The 21,603-nt window shown below is 39.8% G+C and overlaps 1 protein-coding gene across 1 annotated transcript; it reads right to left on the bottom strand.

Moving 5' to 3' along the window:
* Positions 1-840: 840 nt before the first annotated feature.
* Positions 841-1,320, bottom strand: LOC128736381 (uncharacterized). The gene has a single exon (XM_053830857.1). The coding sequence runs from the start codon at positions 1,318-1,320 to the stop codon at positions 841-843; it is 480 nt and encodes a 159-aa protein (XP_053686832.1).
* Positions 1,321-21,603: the final 20,283 nt, after the last annotated feature.

Here is a 21,603-nt window from a genome sequence, read left to right as displayed (position 1 = left end):
AGCAGCACCGTCCGGCTAAGATTTGAACAAATATGTGTGTGTGATTTTTTTTTACATGAGGAAACGCTCAATGCCAGGCACACTAATGGTGTATTGCTACATCGCGTGGCACAGTGTGGGACTCTAACCCACTAAAAACCTCACGGGCGTCCGACCCTAAACCCCCCGGAACTACCTTTAAGTATTACTTCGGGGGGAGGCTGTGTCTGTACACCCCGATCCGGAGATGACGACCGTCATAACGTTCACTCCTTCACATTCACTCTCGTAGGGTTCTGCCATTCTTGTTGCTACTACATTCTCCTTCACCGTCCACTTTCCTTGCACCTGTCGAGACGTGTACCGATCCAGAGATGGGGACCGTCATGACTTCCATCTCCTCACGGCCACACTCGCAGGGTTTCTTGTTGGGCTCAGCACTGCTCCGTCGAGTTTCAGGAATAGCGATCCAGGGACAGCGACCAACATAACATCCATCCTCTCACGGCCGCCCTCGTAGTGTTTCTGTCCAAGCTTGGTTTGCTCCGTCACGCTCGTCACCCCACCGATGCGTCTGTCAAGATTGTCTGCTAATCGGGATTGGTAGTTCGCTGGTCGTTTCTCCACTGTCGTTGCAGTTGCAACATAATCTATGCTACAACGCCGGTGGCGGCATTCCACACGCTCTCCTCCCGACACATTTCGCCTACTATGTTCTCTACCGTCAGGGGCGGCATCTCCCTTCGTATCGCGGCAAATCGAGGACGTTCAAAAACCACAACCAGTGTAGGTATTGCCTGAAGCAACCGTGACCCGAGAGAAACTGCGTCAAGTGGAACCCGACTTCTCCAAGTTTCCTGTTCAACCAGGTTGACCGGTTCTGTCAGTGAGTCGATGCGTCCATCTATCATTCTCGGCCCTATCCCACTCTTGCTGCCATTTGCTCAGCGACTTTTCTCTTGCCAGCTTCCGGGCTCCTCTGGTGTTTCTTCGTCCGCAGCAGTCGTTATCTTCCACGAGCATGATGCTGATGGGGATCACTCCAGCGATAACGCATACTGCCTCCGACGATATTGTTCTATACGCACTGGCAACTCTTACAACCATGAGTCGGAAGGTACTATTCAGCTTCACGCGATTCTGCTTCGATCGTAGTGCTGCGATACAGACTTGACCTTCATACCGCAGTATCGATGATGGCACACTAGCCAGCAGTCTCCGCTTGCTACTTCTCGGTCCGTAACAATTCGACATGATCCTGGCTATCGCATTGAAAGCCTTCGCCGCCTTCTCGCAAACGTAGTCGACGTGGAAGTTGAAGTTCAACCGGTTGTCTATCATTACTCCCAGATGCTTGACCGCACGCGTTGAAGTAATAAAGTGCTCCCCGACGGTGACGACTGCGTGTTGTCCGACTTTACAGTTGCTAACCAGCAGAACCTCCGTTTTATGGTGGCCGATTTGTAGCTTTGCACCATGCATCCAGTTCTCGATACTTCTAATCGCCTCTGTCACCAGCATTTCTACCTCCTCCAGTGATTCGCCTGTCACCGACAGCACGATGTCATCGGTAAAGCCGACGATCACCGCGTCTCTAGGCAGCTTCAGAAACAGTACGCCGTTGTACATCCCGTTCTAGAGCGTTGGGCCAAGGATGGAGCCTTGTGGGACTCCAGACGTAATGTTCATCGTCTTGCGCCCCTCGGCGGTCTCGTAAACAAGCGTCCGATTCCTGAAGTAACTCCTCAGTATTCTGCAAAGATATCCTGGGACAAGCATTCTATGCAGCTACAGGGCAATGCCCTCCCAACTGGCGCTGTTAAAGGCGTTTTTTACGTCGATCGTTACAACGACGCAAAAATGATCTCCTCTTCGCCTCTGTTTGGACGACTTTTTGGCTCGCTCGATTACTGTCCGAATTCCATCCACCGTGGACTTCCCTTTCCGGAACCCAAACTTCAATGTTTGGCGACCATGTGTGTGTGTGTGTGTGTGTGTATGTGTGTATGTGTGTGTGTATGTGTGTGTGTGTGTGTATGTGTGTGTGTGTGTGTGTGTGTGTGTGTGTGTGTGTGTGTGTGTGTGCGTGTGAGTGTATGTGTGTGTGTGTGTGTGTGTGTGTGTGTGTGTGTGTGTGTGTGTGTGTGTGTGTGTGTGTGTGTGTGTGTGTGTGTGTGGTTGTGTGTGTGTGTGGTTGTGTGTGTGTGTGGTTGTGTGTGTGTGGTTGTGTGTGTGTGGTTGTGTGTGTGTGTGGTTGTGTGTGTGTGGTTGTGTGTGTGTGTGGTTGTGTGTGTGTGTGTGGTTGTGTGTGTGTGTGGTTGTGTGTGTGTGTGTGGTTGTGTGTGTGTGTGGTTGTGTGTGTGTGTGGTTGTGTGTGTGTGTGGTTGTGTGTGTGTGTGGTTGTGTGTGTGTGTGGTTGTGTGTGTGTGTGTGTGGTTGTATGTGTGTGGTTGTGTGTGTGGTTGTATGTGTGTGGTTGTGTGTGTGGTTGTATGTGTGTGGTTGTGTGTGTGGTTGTATGTGTGTGGTTGTGTGTGTGGTTGTGTGTGTGTGTGTGGTTGTATGTGTGTGGTTGTGTGTGTGTGTGTGGTTGTGGTTGTGTGTGTGTGGTTGTGTGTGTGTCTGGTTGTGTGTGTGTCTGGTTGTGTGTGTGTGTGGTTGTTTGTGTGTGGTTGATTGTGTGTGGTTGTTTGTGTGTAATTGTTTGTGTGTGGTTGTTTGTGTGTGGTTGAGGGTGGGTGGGCGGTTGGATTGGTTGCGGGTGTTGAAAGGTGTTATTGCCTAGTATACCACTATTGAATTGTTTTGTGGTCCGACGCTTTGTTTAAAATTTATAAACAAAAAATGTGCAAACTACTTCACACGATTTTCTCAGGAAACACTCAACCGATGTGAACAATCTTAGTACCAAATGAAAGCTTAAGCTACCATAAAATAAATTATCACGTTTCATTTAGAACGGATCAAGTTTTATTTAGAATAAACGAGTAGTTTAAAAGTTATCCTTAAAACCTGTTTTGACTAGATATAAATGATTGCCTGTTTCTCAGAAATGGCCAAACCGAGCATTTTCTTCAGAAATTCTTTAGAAATTAGTTTTTCATACGTAGCTTATGTTGGTTGCATTTTACAAGAACATATGGTTCTAGGCGATTATTGAAGGTCTCAAAATACACGTTTTTACGGAAGATTGCAAATCTTTAGGACCTTTCCTTTCAAAGTTATCGCTTTTAGCTCGTGAAGTTAAAGAAAAACAAAGCTTAAATAAGCGATAACTTTGTAAGGAAAGGTCCTAGAGATTTGCAACCTTCTGCAAAAACATGTGTTTTGAGTCCTTCAATAATCGCTTGAAACCATTTACTCTTGTAAATTGCAACCAACATAAGGTAAGTATGAAAAACTAATTTTTAAAGAATTTCTAAAGAAAATGCTCTATAGCTCTGCACTCGATAGAGATAGAAATGTCATTACTTTAGCAAAGTTGTTTGCCTTTAAATTTTCTATAACTTTGCCGAAGAAATCATGTGTCTATCTACTAACACAAAAGAACGGACGTGTATCGAGCCTATAGCGAACGCGAAACACATAAAACGTATGCTTGCCGTACTCTCATTTGAATGGTTGGGGACAAGCGGAACCCATACAAGTTTATAGTATTCGACTTAAGCTTTAAGATGAAGCGCTGATTTCATAAATCCGCTTGCCCCATTTTACCACATGGGCTCGTGAAGCTAAGAAAATTTAAAGCTTGAATATGCGATAACTTAATAAGTAGAGGTCTTAAAAGATTTGCGATCTTCTGCAAAAACGTGTATTTTGAGTGCTTCAATAATTCCATAGAACATTATATTTTTGTAAAATGCAACTAAGAAAAGTTAAGTATGAAAAACCAATTTTTAAAGAAGCTTCAAAGAATATGCCCTATAGTTCAACACTCGCTAAAGATAGGAATTTTATTTCTTCAGCAAAGTTGCTTGTTTTTACATTATTTACAACTTTGCCGAAGAAACTATGTCTATATTTTCTAATACAAAAAAGTTATTTTTTTATTTTCACTATAATAAGCGATGAGTAACTTTTGACAGTTTTAAGGGGGATATTTATAAGAAGAAAAGTGCTAAAGACCATAAATGATGAAATGAAAGCAAAAGGCACTAGGAAAAAAGTTCCGCTTTTCGCCCTTTTGGACTACTGTGCGCACAAAGCTGACGATCTATAAACTAGCGTAGACCGATAGTCCTTCACGGACTTGAGACAAACTTTGCTTACGTAAGACTTGTTGTATTTGAACGAAAGATGTTGCGGACTGTTTTTGGCAGAGTACAAACAGAAAGCGAAGAGTGGCGAAGCCTATGAACCACGAGTTGCAGGCACTACTTCGAAAGATTTCCAACGAAACACCTGACGAAAGTTGAGACGCTACTAGGGTCAGTCGGTCACGTCGCAAGTGTGGAGTTCCGTCTGCATGTCGCCAGAAAATCACCCGGCACACCAGAGCTGATCGAACCACGACTTATCTCGGCAATGGTGAATGGTCTGCGAAAGAAAGAGGACGATGTACGAAGGATAGGATTCTCGTTCGTCTCCGACCGTATGAGTGCATTGGTGTGAGTGCAATCTCACAAACTGTCAATTGACGCCATACGTGCATTGTATATGAGACAAAAGTAGCTTATTCAGTTGTATTCGATAACAACTAAGCTATGTTCACAACAGACTGCCATACGTGTGCCCAACAGCAAGGATGCCGGAAGACGTGGTTGTGAAATCCGTTCTCTTTAAGAGCCCCAGCGGCACCAAGAATAGAGGGACCCTAAGTGCTAGATGGCTCGACCAGGTTGAAGCCGAATTGCGTGTGTCGAGACGCGCAACGAATTGGCGACGATTAGCCCAAAATCGAGTACACTGAAATGGAATTCTGGATACGGCAAGTGTCAGCTCGGCTCTATGCTGGTAGAAGAAGAAGAAGTTTATCAAGCCGATTATTCTATACCCACCATTCGAATCACTTCACTTCAATAATTGTAAGCGTTCATTTATTTTTTCTTCGGCTTTCTCGACTTTGTTCAACATGACAGGTTAATTGCCCTTAACATATTTGCAAAGCCTTTACTTGCTGGACGGTCATATACACTGAATAATTGGCTTAAACTATAACTATGGAGATAAAAGCCCACGACTGCTTGAAAGTGTTTAAATTGCTGGAAATAATATCGGAATATAAATTAACATTGCGTCTATTTTGAACAATGAGCTTTTCATTTTATTAGATGGCACGATCCTTTTGTCTCAATAATTAGGACTCACCGGCAGTGACCCTACAACTGCGAAATTAGCTCACATTCAACTTTAAATTGCTATTTTTTAATTTTAACGTGAAAGCTGGATAATTATAGTTTTAAAATTAGTTTTTATTGAAATTTTCTTAATTGACTTATTTATTTGCTATTGTTTTTGTTTGCTATTTTCTGTGATTTATTCTCTCTGGAAGGTAAAGACAATAAACTGCATAGAATAATCGAAAAAGAAAGTCACTACGGAGGTAACATTTACCCTATTCAAGTACGTGAAATTACATCTAATTGTAGACTTCGGTCTGGCGCGGAATCGTAACTTATCATCATGTCAATTTACTATTGGGAGCTAATTTAGCAACTGTTTTATTCCGTTGATGACAATAGTCTTTCGAACTAGGTGTAGCTAAGGCACACAAGCAGAGGCCGTAAGGCTAAAACAATGAAACCAGTTCGTAGTAAACTTTACAATCATTGAATACGCTTTGAGCAGTATCAGTTTGAAATAGTTCGAGAGGAAATGCAAAGGTAAATAATATGTTAACAAGTTTTTTGGAGAGTATGTTTTAAATTTACAATGCTAAATATATGACACACAATTTCCTAAATAGTGCTAAAGGATGAACAAAAAAAATGCATGTAAAGAATTTATCAGCAAAATTTTCAAATTTCACTAAATTACATTAAAACCGTTGTCCTTAGTTTTTATGTGCTTTTTAACCGTAGCTACAAACTAATTCAATGCTGAAAAGTGTTGGCACGGTTGAAAGAAGTAAAGGGAGTGAAAAATAGTGAGTGTTAAATAAGTTAACGACAAGGTCATTAGAGTACATTTATTGTAGTCATACTCCCACAGCATCAGGAAATCATGACAAAAAATTAAAACTGATTCAACTAACCTGCTAGCAACAAGGTGAATTTACAACTCACAGCACTAAACATTGCATTCTACAGGTTGTGTTACTGGATGGGTCGTAAATTTCACTAAATACTGAGATTTGTTCACAATTAAAATTCAACACTAAATTTCATTTTTTCGCTGTCGATTTTTCAATTATTTTTTTCTGGCTCTTCCACTCTTCGTCGAAGCGCACCCACGGAAGTTAACTTTTTTTATTAGAGACGTTTTAACCAATGGTTATTCGCGTCTTGGGAAGTTAACTTGATGGACATAAAAGTTTTATTAACCACCCGAGTAGTTATTTAGAAAAAAATAATAATGATTTTGCCTGATTTTGTGTTCACTTGAACTGATAAGCAAAACCTCAATTCGTTTCGATTGCATTCCCGAATCTACGGCAGTCGTTTGCTGACCCATAACCAAGGCCTACGACCTACGAGTGGTGTCAACCTAAATAATTAACCTTGAAATGGGCTAGATATTTTCGCTAGCCTGGTTGACCTGGGCGTTGAAATTCTCGATGACGATCTTGATATCTCGTTTTGGACAGCGGTCGTATTCTCTTTCCAACTACGCGTAGAATTCATCCTTGTCGTCATCGGTACTTCTGGGGTGAGGTCTGTGCACGTTGATGATGCTTATATTGAAAAACTGGCCCTCAACCTGGACATTCGAGGATTGATTGGCCACCACTCAATCACCCGTTTCCGCATCTCGCACATCGCTATGAAAGCTATACCAAACACGTGTGTGTTGCTGCAGCTCTGGTAGATGATATGTCCATCTCTGAACGTACGTACCGTTGAATTCTTCCAGCTCACCTCCTGCAGGCCGGTGAAAGCCCTAACCCAGCAAGGTTATGGCGCCGATCAAAGTCGCATTCAACTTTGTACGCCATTAAGATGGGTGCGGGAGCTCTTATCCCTACCTCCACGCGGCGCCGACTGGGACGCAACTGGGTCTAGCGTCGACCAGTCTTACCAGGGTAATACCAGTCTTTGGTTGCACCCTCGGTTGTGTGCTAACAAGGAGAGTGGTGTAAAGAGGCGAGCATAGCTCAACTCCTATAAGCCAGCTGCAGACGTCGTAGTGTCCTGTTAGAGCTCAGGACTTTAAACAAAAAAGCCGAGTCGGGAGTACCGTGGGCACATTAGGATCGGTTCCAGGAAGATCCTAATTATGGTATACTGGATGGGCGGAAAAACGTTTGGATTTGACACTCTAGCGCTGACGGCTGTACTATTCTACTACTGTTGCAAATGGCAACACGGACGGGGGATTTCTTCCGTAAATATAATATCAGAATCCAAGTTGAGATTCGTAGAGATATTATTATTTTCCTATGGGACATACGCATATAATTTGTATTACATATTAGTTATAAGATTTCTTAATTTTAACGTGTTTCATTGTGTAGCATTTAGACATTAATTGTTTATGTATAGTGTTCGATTTTAGTTGCATGTGCATGATAATCTCTGTTGTATGTTCTTGTAAATTTGCTGGAAGTTATGTTTAGAAAATATGTTGGTCAACTCACGTTTAATCCCCTCAAGTATATTTTAACTGTAAAAACGCGTAATTTAATTGGGAATTGAATCTATGGTTCAGCTTTTTCTAGGCTTAGTTGTAGGTTAGAGATTCACTTGCTTTAGTAGTAGAATTCTAAAATAGTAAATTCATAGATTTAGTATACGGAAACATAACACTGTTTTTAGGTAATAATACTCACTATAGTTGGAAAATCAATTAATTAATGTATAAGCGTATAATAAGATAATGTAGGATGTTTGATTCAACTGTAATTGGTTTCAATCTGCTACGCCACACGAATAATGAACGAACGTTTTTATTTTGTTTTTATTCTTTTGACTGATGTCACTTACCAGATCAGCCGATGACAAACGTACAACGTCACCGCTGACGACGTTACATTACGTCGATGTCGATGCAGGGTTGATCGCGTTGCGTTGTCGATCTTGCTCGATTAACCGAGGGTGTGACTGGGCAGTAAAGATGCGAGGCCAACTAGGGACCCAAGTAACACACAAAACAAGTTAGAAAATAATATTCGTGGAAATTAGTCGCTTAAGCGTACTATAAACGTACTTTGAAAACATATGTCGTTATTATTAAGGTTTTGAGATGTTTTGGGATAACATGAATTTATTTGACAGCTCATATCTAATGTATAATGTTTGTTTTGTCAACAAGTCAACATGAAGTTTTTATTACGTCACCATTACTAAATTTAAACTACTGGAAGAACAAGTTGTAGCTTATGCTATAATAACGTTTTAAATTGGTATGAAATAACCTGATACATACTTCTTTCAATTCTTGTTTCATTAGACTTAAGTTTTTTGCGCTTTTCAGGTAATAGAGAAGTTCTGATATATGTAATATTATACTATTCGATAACAAGCTGTGTTGCTTGGGGATGGTCAACAACTACCTTAGGTAAGGAAGGGTAGTATCTTCCCGAAACGGTGAGTAGGCTAATGGTACAGCTGCCTTCCGCCCCGTTAAAACCGTGGCTGGTCTCTAGGTACATTCAAAGCTCGTCACTCACGTCAAATTGCGGTGATGTAGGCTCAGATGATACATTCCTGACTAACGCTGATCGCATGCTGACATCCCTATCCCCATGAAGGGTAGGGGGATTGTCCCTAGCCATGGCCTCCTTGCTTGCATAGATAACCATGGGATCGTTAAGGCGACCTCACAATACTCACCATACATAGCGGCTTAGAGTAGGTCATAATGCATGGGCAAATTTTTAAAATTGACCGAAGAATCGAACGCGAGTGCTATTGGAGGCAAAGAAGATATCTTCGCCAGAAGCAGCAAATTGGCGTCCTCACCGCCAACGAAGACAGTTAGCCCCCCATTACCGGGGACGCAACTCAAGAAGGGAAGCCCACCGAATTCGGAGAAGTCGGGCGACAGCGGTAGGAAAAAGACGACTAAGAACGTGGCGCACCCTCTGGAGACGGGAGCTGCTAGGGTTCCTCCAGCCAGTAGCAAGCTGGAGGAAGCCAAAAGGTTGGTGGACGAGTTGTACTCGTTGATCAACTCAGGTACCAGTATCTTTGGCTCGAGCAGCGCGTTCCTCACAATCCACTATGGTCGAAAAAGCCAAAATTCCAGACAAAAATCAATATCTCGAAAACCATTGGCTCTACATATTTCATGTATTCGGAAGATTTTGTTTAGAAAAAAAGACCTATCTTTTGGTATAATAAGTCATTAGGGTGGTCCACTTTTACTCGTTATAAAAATTTTAACTTTTTTGTCTTGCGATATAGAGCAATACTTTCTATTACAAAGTTGTAAATAATTTATTTTGCAGAAACTTTGCTGAAGAAACCAAATTTGTATCTCATCTGTGTATTACTATACAACGAATTTTCTAGATTAAGTCAGGGTGGATCTTAAAAAAGCAGTTTTTTTGCTCTAATTTTTTTATTTGAAAACCAATTTGAAAACTTTGTTCGGATGACTTTTAGAACGTAAAATAATGCATTTTTTAAAACTTCTAGATAGTTGCTATCTATTGTCTGAAGGAACATATTGAAGTTTTCGATTCAAAATATTGTAGTTTTCCACGGCGTCTCACACTTCCGTTGGCACATATTTTCGAAAACGGAATGAATGGTCTAAAAGTACGTATCTGCATCTACAAAATCCATGTAATGGCATTTTTCCAGACTTCTCCTATTCTGAGAAAAACGCATTTGAAAAGTTAGTATTTTTCCATATTCAGCCCCCTGTTGTCCAACGGTTCACCAATATCTACGATCCGCAGGGCCTGGGGAAAAGTTGGGTTCGAATTCTGTTATAATTGACTCCCATTATAGCTTGTTTTGTTCCATGTACCCGTAAGCGTTGCTTCAAAGGCCATCCCTTACCTGTTTTTTTCGCTCTGCAGACACTATAAGCACGTTTGTTTAATTACTTTCTTCTACCGTCCCCTCCATCTATTGTAAAAAAAACTACCGTTATAAATATCGCAGGTAAGTTAGAAAACGACGCTTTAAAACCTTTTTATTAAAAAGTAATATTGGGGGTACTTTTAAAGAAATGGACAAACGCGAATTGTTTTCTTTGTGAAAAAATACGCAAGGAAACTCCGTCGAAAAAATCCGAAAAGTATGTGATGAAGTGTGAGGAATATTTCAACGCACCATTACTAATTCCTGGATAAAGTTTTGAAAATATTGCAATAATACCGAATGATTATGATGTCCCGACTACTTCATCGATTGATACCGCATTCTCATTAAACAAGTCTCATCGAGATACAAAAATTAATTTTATTTTATGCTGTGGACAAAATGCAGCCCGATTTTTTTTTTGTATTGATAGGTCATCCTAAAAACATTTGGCCGAGTTGAGTGCTGAGAGAATGCGTAAAATCTCTCGTTATCAAACCGTAGAAGTAAGCAACTGTGAGCTTATTCTGCTAGAATCAGTCTGCAAGGCGGCAAGCAAAATGGAAATACTTGTCTATACAAAATATTAAAAAAAATTATAGCAAATTCCAAAAACCTTGAAAACATTTTAGAATACCTCGAATTTATGTTAGTTTTCTTTCTAAAAAGATCAGAAGGTTTTTAAATAAGAAAACATACGCGATAGATCTACACGCTTAACGGGAAACTAGCAGTCATTAACTTTTCGTCGGAAAGCCCAATTCCAGAAGCAGTTTTTGGGCCCAAAAGCGGGATTCTGTTTACAAAAATGTAAATCCTGCGTTCTTTTTGCCAATCTGCACACCGAATATATTGAACAGAACAGAACAAAACACATGAACAGATTTTTTGTTTCAATCAAAAACACTGCTTTTGAAATTGGCGACGACTAATTCCGCCTTAAACAAAACTACGCAAGCGTAACACTTCAGTCCAGAGATGTAGAAATACTTTTTTTATAACTACTGTTTTTCATAACGATAGTTTTTTTTACAATAGATGGAGGGGACGGTAGAAGAAAGTAATGAAACAAACGTGTTTATAGTGTCTCCAGAACGAAAAAACAGGTAAGGGATGGCCCTTGAAGCAACGTTTACGGGTCCATGGAACAAAACAAGCTATAATGGGAGTCAATTATAACAGAATTCGAACCCAACTTTTCCCCAGGCCCTGCGGATCGTAGATATTGGTGAACCGTTGGACAACAGGGGGCTGAATATGGAAAAATACTAACTTTTCAAATGCGTTTTTCTCAGAATAGGAGAAGTCTGGAAAAATGCCATTACATGGATTTTGTAGATGCAGATACGTACTTTTAGACCATTCATTCCGTTTTCGAAAATATGTGCCAACGGAAGTGTGAGACGCCGTGGAAAACTACAATATTTTGAATCGAAAACTTCAATATGTTCCTTCAGACAATAGATAGCAACTATCTAGAAGTTTTAAAAAATGCATCATTTTACGTTCTAAAAGTCATCCGAACAAAGTTTTCTAAATGGTTTTCAAATAAAAAAGGTAGAGCAAAAAAACTGCTTTTTTAAGATCCACCCTGACTTAATCTAGAAAATTCGTTGTATAGAGATACAAAGATGAGATACAAATTTGGTTTCTTCAACAAAGTTTCTGCAAAATAAATTATTTACAACTTTGTAGTAGAAAGTATTGCATTATATCGCAAGACAAAAAAGTTAAAATTTTTATAACGAGTAAAAGTGAACCACCCTAATGACTAATTATACCAAAAGATAGGTCTTTTTTTCTAAACAAAATCTTCTGAATACATGAAATATGTAGAGCCAATGGTTTTCGAGATATTGATTTTTGTCTGGAATTTTGGCTTTTTCGACCATAGTGCAATCATATGGAAGATTTATGCCTTGCCCATCTTACCCGTGTCATCATTTACCTGATGAGGACGGGAAGAAAAGCAGGAGGAATAGGAAGGGGTGCATGAGGAATTTGGACAAACACAAACACATACATACCGAGAGATTTTTGTACCCCCGAGGGGATACTGCGATCCTTGGTAGTTAACTTATCAATAGTACACCCCCTGGGCGGTATACTCATGATAAATAAGAGCTTATAGCTCAATACCGCTTTCGGTAAGAAACAACGAAATCTTTCGTAATTTTAGTTTCCTAAAATCCGATTCATTTGAGACGTAGGATCCAAAGATCCTATGACGCAATTGTGCTACTGCAGGACAATTGCAAATTACGTGATATTTCTACTTTGAATTACATTGATATTTCTACGTCTTGTAAATAAGACGATAGATGTTTTGCTCGGATTTACCGAAAGTGCAGTTTCTCGGCACCACGTTTCCACGACGCGTTGTGCCTGCTGCATTAAGTCAAATAATGTGCTTATGCACTTTCCAACTACTAGGATGAGATAGTCATCCGCAAAACCATATGACGGATAGCCTAGACCATTGAGTTTCCTCAGTAGGCCATCCGCCACAAGGTTCCATAAAAGAGACGAGAGAACGCCACCTTGTGGACATCCACAAACACTTTGCTTCCAAATGCTTGCTTGCCGTAAGGACGAAAAAAGCAATCGGTTACTAAGCGTTTGTTCTATCTACTTTATGATTATTGAAGGCACATTATGATAACGAGCAGCCTCCAAAATGGAAGCGAAAGATACGTTATCAAACGCACCTTCAATATCCAAAAAAGTTCCTAAGCAAGATTCCTTTTGTGAAAAAGCAACCTCAATTTTATCCACCACATCATGTAATAAAGTGGTTGTAGACTTGCCACTTTGATAAGCATGTTGTGCTGAATGAAGAGGAACGTCTGCTAAGCTTGTTTCGCGGATGTGGTGATCAACAATCCGCTTAAGTGATTTAAGCAAGAAAGACGTTAGACTGATTGGTCTAAAACTCTTTGCTTGATCGTATGTCGCGCGTCCACCTTTAGGAATAAACTTAATGGTTATTTCACGCCATTGAGTTGGGATGTAGCCAATAGCAATACTACACACAAACATCCTTCTCAGAATGTGTTTGAAGTACTTGAATCCTTTCTGCAGTAGAATAGGGTATATTCCATCTGTTCCAGGAGATTTGTATGGAGAGAAGCTGTTCACGGCCCACTCAATCGCGTCAGTTGTGACAAGTCTCCGAGCAAAAGCCCATGAGTCTAAGCCACCTAAAACGATATCTGGATCGTTTCGAACTTCTACAGCCACATCCAAGTCGATCGATGACTCAATCGTCGGTTCGAATCCTTGAAATTTCGTCGCCAGTTCCTGCTCAAAGAGTTCCCAGTCGGAAAATGTCGGATTGCGAAATCAACTCAATTCATCAACTCACGGTCTAATGTTCATTTCGACATTAAAAGGTTGGCGGTGAGCCTCTGCTCTACCGTCATAGCTGCCGAAGTGGAGAGGCATGAGCTTATGCAGCGATACGAGATCGCCGAAGCTCAGGCCATGACCGCTAAGGCTATGGTCGTGCCAAGTCATGCGCGTACGCCGCTCGCCAGGCGCAAAGCGGCTACGCCTAACCGTGGACCAACGCTGGTGGCCAAGAGGTAGCGGACTTTGGACCGCGCCTCTACCAGCGAACACGCGGAGGCGATCCCGAATGATGCTGCCGGGAAAAAAGTGTCTCACTGAAGACGTCTCTCCCCTACACACTTTTGAACGGTTACTCTTGACGACAAAAATTACGTCCAATGGAAAATAAATACTTGCGAAATGTCCAACATATCAGCAAAATATCAGCTTAATCAAAAATAGACGAGACAACCCGTTTTGCTATTTGAACTGGAAGGAAAGGCTCTCTTAACGTATTTGCATTACCTGCTGGACAGTAATTTACACTGAATAATTAGCTCAAAACTAAAACTATGGAGGCAAGTGCACCTGAGTGCTCGAAAGCATTTATATTGTTGGAAATAATATCGGCATATAAATACTGTTTGCAAATCTATTTTGAACAAACAATGGCCAATACGACGACTTTTCTTTTTAATAGATGATACGATCCTTTTGTCTCAATATTTAGGACGCACAGACAATGAACCTACCGAGTACAACGCAACGGCGAAATTAGCTCCCATTCAACTTTAAATTGCTTAATTATTTAATTTTCACTTGATTACTGGATAATTACAGTATTAAAAATGGTCTTTATTGAAGTTAATTTAATTCACTTATTTATTTGTTAAAACCTTATTGTTTTTGTTTGCTGTTTTGTGTGATTTATTCTCGCTGAAAGGTAAAGATACATCTGGTGCTTTACACCATAAGACCTAATCTCCAGATATAATTTGCACAACAATAAACTGCACATATTAATCGAAAAATAAAATCACTGTGGAGGTAATATTTATCCTATGCAAAGTGCGTGAAATTGCATCTAATTGAGGACCTAAATGTGGTGTGGAATCGTAATTCTTCATCACGTCAATTTACTGTGGGGGCAGAAATTATTTCATTTCCCTGATGACAAAAGTCATTCGACTAGATAAGGCAAATCAGTTCACAGTAAACTTTACATTTATCGAATATGTTTTGAGCTGAACCATTTTGAAACGGGAACGGTTATCTTTTTATGTAATGAGTAATACTTTCACGCAAGGTATAGAATCTACAGGTAAAGAAAAGCTCATGGAAGCACTACACAAATTTGCTGATGAAATACCCTTGCGTCGTTATGGATGATGAGACGTACTGAAAGGCCTGTTTTGGACAAATTTCTGAACAAAAATTGTGTGCCTCATTCGATTGGTAGAGTTCTCCAGAGGACTGCAAAAAGAAAAAGAAGATGGAGTATTCGAAAAGTTTCTCTTTTAACAAGAAATCTTCTGTTGCGGGTTGAAAAAAAAAGATACTTTTTTGTAACCTTTAGATGTAATATATCATTCTGGGTGCTTTTTCTAGCCTGACTAAGCAAGCTGTCACTAAATATTCAAATTCAATCAGTGGTACAATGACAATGACGTTACTGTAGTTCCCTTGGAGTCGCCAACGAATCCTGAATCCTGAAGACTAGAGTTGGCTGGATACGGTTAAATTTACCCGGAAACGGTACCCGTACCCATACTCGACCTATGTGAAGTAGTAGAGGTGTGGAACAACGTACCGTTTGTTTGTGTTAGCAGCGCAAATAATGTAAACAGCAAGGGTGACGTCAATCTCGCCCTATTCTTCTACGGGCATAAAAAAAGCATAAACATTGTGCCGTACAACGATGACACTAACACACCTATACTTTTTAGCATATTACGAACACAAACATGCCGCGTTTGCCGTACCTAAGTAATAGTGTACATGGATACTCGACGGGTTCGGGCCGGATTCGGGTAACAAAAACATCAATTTCAGGCCCGGGTCGGGTACAGGTTCTTAATTTTTACTCTTTCAGAAAATCTTAATCCCAAAATATTCTATCGATGAAAATTTGAAAAAATAGTATCGATATTTGTGTAGTATTCGTACGACCAAATAGTATAAATATACCAGTGTCTTTCAGTTTCTCATTTCGTAGAAGAAGTGTAAGGAAGATTTGTAAAAAAATAAAATCACCTAAAAATATTTCAAACATGTTATTGTTTTAACCCTCATCCTGTTAAGAAACATGTTAGGTTCATTCTAGTTTCGTAAAATTGCTGCTCCTAGTATACGTGCGGTAGGAGCATTTATTTTTACATCGATTGCCAGGTAATTGATACCAGATGATATCATCTACTCGGCAGCATTCAAACAAAGAAATCGCCGTGGGAATAAAACATTCAAAATGCGAAATCTTATCGGCAAGTTATCAACTCTGTAAAGCTTGCTTGCAATCACCACTCACTTATAAAAGATAATGGATTTGCAGCCAAAGCAGTACTCGATTATGTCCCATTTGTGGACCCGGTAATAAATTAAGCAATCGTGATGTCAAGAATTGTTTGATACAAAATCAATTCCTGGTGAAACGAGAAAACAGTTTAGCTTGACCGTTTTCGATTTGAATAAAACTTTCGATATGTCTTCAGTGAAGAAAATGATGTCTTCTCCATAGATCCGTTAAAATCATTATGACTTAAGACTAATTTTTGGAAAGAGCGTATTTAATTTTGCATACCTATGTAGTTTATAAAAAAAGTAATTCAATAAAAAAATTAGTAATTAGATTATTACATTTGGGTTCAATTTACTAAATGTTTAACTCATTATCCCCGACGAACCAAAATGATTCGCACAGATTCTCTACAGGATTATTTGCATTGGAATCGTGTGAAGAAATCCCAAAGAGTCCAAAAGGCGAATTCCCAGGATACCTTTAACTCGGTAAAAGAATCCCCTTTACTATGAAACAGGAATCCTCGGGATTCTGTAATAGTTTTAGTCGGTTGTCGGCATGTAATACATAGATGAGATGGACGATGGACAATACCTTAAGTAACTAGCTATTTCATTTTGATGTTGAAGTAAATTCGTTTTTGATCTAAGGAAAATAGAAAGAATTAATTTTTACTGCCAACAGATTAACGAAAAATACGACAGATGCTGACAGACTACAGTGAGGAAAATTCGTTTAAACGCATGGTCAATTTTGGCTGATATGATATCTATACCTATAAAGAAGGATTTCTGTCTGTCTGTCTGTCTGTCTGTCTGTCTGTCTGTCCGTATGTTCCTTATAGAATCGAAAACTACTGAACCAATCGGCATGAAAATATCCATGTAGAGGGTTTTTGGGGCCAGGAAAGGTTTTAGTGATGGTTAGAAACCCCTCACAATGGTTAGAAATGAAACACAAATTTCTGCGTAACTCGACAACTAATCAAGCAAATAGAACAAAATTCGGCATGTGGGTGTTTTCGGTGACAAGAATTTATTCTATGGTGAATTGAGACCCCTCCCCTCTTTATAAGGGAAATTACAACTCCTCTCCTTTTTAAAAGGGGGGGGGGGCTTCCATACAAATTTCCTCATAACTCGAGAACTAATCAAGCAAATGGAACCAAATTTGGCATGTGAAGGTTTTCGAGGGCAAGAATATTTTCTATAGTAAATTAGGACCCCTCCCCACTTTAAGAGGGGGGGCTCCTGTACCAAAGAAACACAATTTTCCTCATAACTCGAGAAGTAATTAAGCAAATGGAACCAAATTTGGCATGTGGTTGTTTTTGGAGACAAAAATTTTTTCTATGATGAATTGGGACCCCTTCCCGTTTTAGGAGGGGGGGATCCTATACACATGAAATACAAATTTCCTCATAACTGAAGAACTAATCAAGGAAATGGAACAAAATTTGGCATGTGAAAGTTTTCGAGGGCAAGAATATTTTCTATGGTGAATAAGGACCCCTCCCCACTTTAAGAGGGGGGGCTCCTATACAAACGAAATGCAAATTTCCTCATAACTCGAGAACTAATCAAGCAAATGGAACAAAATTTGGCACGTGGGTGTATTTGGAGACAAAATTTTTTTCTATGATGAATTCGGACCCCTCCCTACTTTAGGAAGGGGGCTCTTATACAAATGAAATGCAAATTTCCTCATAACTCGAGAATTAATCAAGCAAATGGAACCAAATTTGGCATGTGAAAGTTTTCTAGGGCATGAATATTTTCTATGGTGAATTAGAACCCCTCCCCACTTTAAGAGGGGGGCTCCTATACAAACGAAATACAAATTTCCTCATAACTCGAGAACTAATCAAGCAAATGGAACCAAATTTGACACGTGGGTGTTTTTGGAGACAAAAATTTTTTCTATGATGAACTGGGACCCCTCCTCACTTTAGGAGGGGGGCTCCTATACAAATGAAATTCAAATTTCCTCATAACTCGAGAACTAATCAAGCAAATAGAACCAAACTTGGCATGTGGAGGTTTCTGGAGGCAAAAATATTTTCTATGGTGAATTAGGACCCCTCCCAACTTTAAGAGGGAGTGCTTCTACACAAATGAAATACAAATTTCCTCATAATTCGAAAACTAATCAAGGAAATGGAACCATATTTGGCATGTGGGTGTTTTTGGAGGCAACCATTTTTTCTATGATGAATTAGGACCCCTTACCTTTTCAAGAGGGGGGGGGCTCTGTTACAAACGAAATACAAATTCCCTCATAACTCTAGAACTAATCAAGCAAATGGAACCAAATTTATCATGTGGGTGTTTTTGGGGGCAAGAATATTTTCTATGGTATATTTTCTATGGATTTCCCCACTTTAAGAGGGGGGGGGCTCCTATACAAATGAAAAACAAATTTCCTCATAACTCGAGAACTAATCAAGCAAATGGAACCAAATTTGACATGTAAGTGGTTTTGGACGCAAGATTTTTTTCTATGGTGAATTGAGACCCCTCTCTTCTTTAGAAAGCGAGTTATGGCCCATCTCCCCTTTAAGAGGGTAAGCTTCCATACAAATGAAATGCAAATTTCTTCTTATCTCGAGAATTAATCAATCAAATGGAACCAAATTTGGCATGTGGGAGTTTTAGATGGCAGAAATTTTTTCTATGGTGAATTACGACCCCTTCCCTTTTTAAGAGGGGAGCTCCCATACAAATGAAATTCAAATTTCCTTATAACTTGAGAACTAATCAAGCAAATAGAACCAAATTTGGCATGTGGGAGATTTTGGAGTCTTGAATTTATTTTACGATAGTTAGAGACCTCTCACCCCTGTGGTAGCGGGGCATGGACTCTCATACAAATAAAACAGAAATTTTTGCGAAACTCAAAGACTAATCGAACTCGAGAAATTCGAGACTCTTCCATAAAGCATTAGTCAATACAAGACCACAAAAACTATCTATAGTAACACTAGATCATTCAGGACGAGACGGTCGCGAGTGTTGCCGGTGACCCGCCGTCAGAAGCGCCGCCCACTGGGGGGCTTGCAAAACTCGAGATTGTGACAAAGATTATCCGAGATTCATGATTTATGTACAACACAGGTTAATTTGTGGCAATACGAAGTTTGTCGGGTCAGCTAGTCTATACCTATAAAGAAGGATTTCTGTCTGTCTGTCCGTATGTTCCTTATAGAATCGAAAACTACTGAACCAATCGGCATGAAAATATGCATGTAGAGGTTTTTTGGGACCAGGAAAGGTTTTAGTGATGGTTAGAAACCCCACCCCCCACTAAGAGGGGGGGCTCCCATACAAATGAGACACAAATTTCTGCATAACTCGACAACTAATCAAGCAAATAGAACAAAATTTGGCATGTGGGTGTTTTCGGTGATAAGAATTTATTCTATGGTAAATTGAGACCCCTCCCCTCTTTATAAGGGGAATTATAACTCCTCTCCTCTTTAAAAGGGGGGGCTTCCATACAAATTTCCTCATAACTCGAGAACTAATCAAGCAAATGGAACCAAATTTGACACGTGGGTGTTTTTGGAGACAAAAATTTTTTCTATGATGAATTGGGACCCCTACCCACTTTAGGAGGGGGGCTCCTATACAAATGAAATTCAAATTTCCTCATAACTCGAGAACTAATCAAGCAAATAGAACCAAACTTGGCATGTGGAGGTTTCTGGAGGCAAAAATATTTTCTATGGTGAATTAGGACCCCTCCCAACTTTAAGAGGGAGTGCTTCTACACAAATGAAATACAAATTTCCTCATAATTCGAAAACTAATCAAGGAAATGGAACCATATTTGGCATGTGGGTGTTTTTGGAGGCAACCATTTTTTCTATGATGAATTGAGATCCCTTACCTTTTTAAGAGGGGGGGCTCTCATACAAACGAAATACAAATTTCCTCATAACTCTAGAACTAATCAAGCAAATGGAACCAAATTTATCATGTGGATATTTTTGTAGGCAAGAATATTTTCTATGGTATATTTTCTATGGATTTCCCCACTTTAAGAGGGGGGGGGGCTCCTATACAAATGAAAAACAAATTTCCTCAAAACTCGAGAACTAATCAAGCAAATGAAACCAAATTTGGCATGTGAAAGTTTTCGAGGGCAAAAATATTTTCTATGGAGAATTAGGACCCCTCCCAACTTTAAGAGGGGGGGCTCCTATACAAACGAAATACAAATTTCCTCATAACTCGAGAACTAATCAAGCAAATGGAACCAAATTTGGCACGTGGGTGTTTTTGGAGACAAAAATTTTTTCTATGATGAATTGGGACCCCTACCCACTTTAGGAGGGGGGCTCCTATACAAATGAAATTCAAATTTCCTCATAACTCGAGAACTAATCAAGCAAATAGAACCAAACTTGGCATGTGGAGGTTTCTGGAGGCAAAAATATTTTCTATGGTGAATTAGGACCCCTCCCAACTTTAAGAGGGAGTGCTTCTACACAAATGAAATACAAATTTCCTCATAATTCGAAAACTAATCAAGGAAATGGAACCATATTTGGCATGTGGGTGTTTTTGGAGGCAACCATTTTTTCTATGATGAATTAGGACCCCTTACCTTTTCAAGAGGGGGGGGGGCTCTGTTACAAACGAAATACAAATTCCCTCATAACTCTAGAACTAATCAAGCAAATGGAACCAAATTTATCATGTGGGTGTTTTTGGGGGCAAGAATATTTTCTATGGTATATTTTCTATGGATTTCCCCACTTTAAGAGGGGGGGGGCTCCTATACAAATGAAAAACAAATTTCCTCATAACTCGAGAACTAATCAAGCAAATGGAACCAAATTTGACATGTAAGTGGTTTTGGACGCAAGATTTTTTTCTATGGTGAATTGAGACCCCTCTCTTCTTTAGAAAGCGAGTTATGGCCCATCTCCCCTTTAAGAGGGTAAGCTTCCATACAAATGAAATGCAAATTTCTTCTTATCTCGAGAATTAATCAATCAAATGGAACCAAATTTGGCATGTGGGAGTTTTAGATGGCAGAAATTTTTTCTATGGTGAATTACGACCCCTTCCCTTTTTAAGAGGGGAGCTCCCATACAAATGAAATTCAAATTTCCTTATAACTTGAGAACTAATCAAGCAAATAGAACCAAATTTGGCATGTGGGAGATTTTGGAGTCTTGAATTTATTTTACGATAGTTAGAGACCTCTCACCCCTGTGGTAGCGGGGCATGGACTCTCATACAAATAAAACAGAAATTTTTGCGAAACTCAAAGACTAATCGAACTCGAGAAATTCGAGACTCTTCCATAAAGCATTAGTCAATACAAGACCACAAAAACTATCTATAGTAACACTAGATCATTCAGGACGAGACGGTCGCGAGTGTTGCCGGTGACCCGCCGTCAGAAGCGCCGCCCACTGGGGGGCTTGCAAAACTCGAGATTGTGACAAAGATTATCCGAGATTCATGATTTATGTACAACACAGGTTAATTTGTGGCAATACGAAGTTTGTCGGGTCAGCTAGTCTATACCTATAAAGAAGGATTTCTGTCTGTCTGTCCGTATGTTCCTTATAGAATCGAAAACTACTGAACCAATCGGCATGAAAATATGCATGTAGAGGTTTTTTGGGACCAGGAA

The sequence above is a fragment of the Sabethes cyaneus genome, chromosome 2 (assembly GCF_943734655.1).
Source record: "Sabethes cyaneus chromosome 2, idSabCyanKW18_F2, whole genome shotgun sequence".
In the NCBI taxonomy this organism is placed as follows: domain Eukaryota; kingdom Metazoa; phylum Arthropoda; class Insecta; order Diptera; family Culicidae; genus Sabethes; species Sabethes cyaneus.
The sequence above is the reverse complement of the archived record's forward strand: the minus strand, read 5'-3'. Positions and strand labels throughout refer to the sequence as shown.

Coding starts and splice junctions, on each gene's coding strand:
- LOC128736381 (XM_053830857.1), bottom strand. CDS start 1,320: ATGATAGACAACCGGTTGAACTTCAACTTCCACGTCGACTACGTTTGC.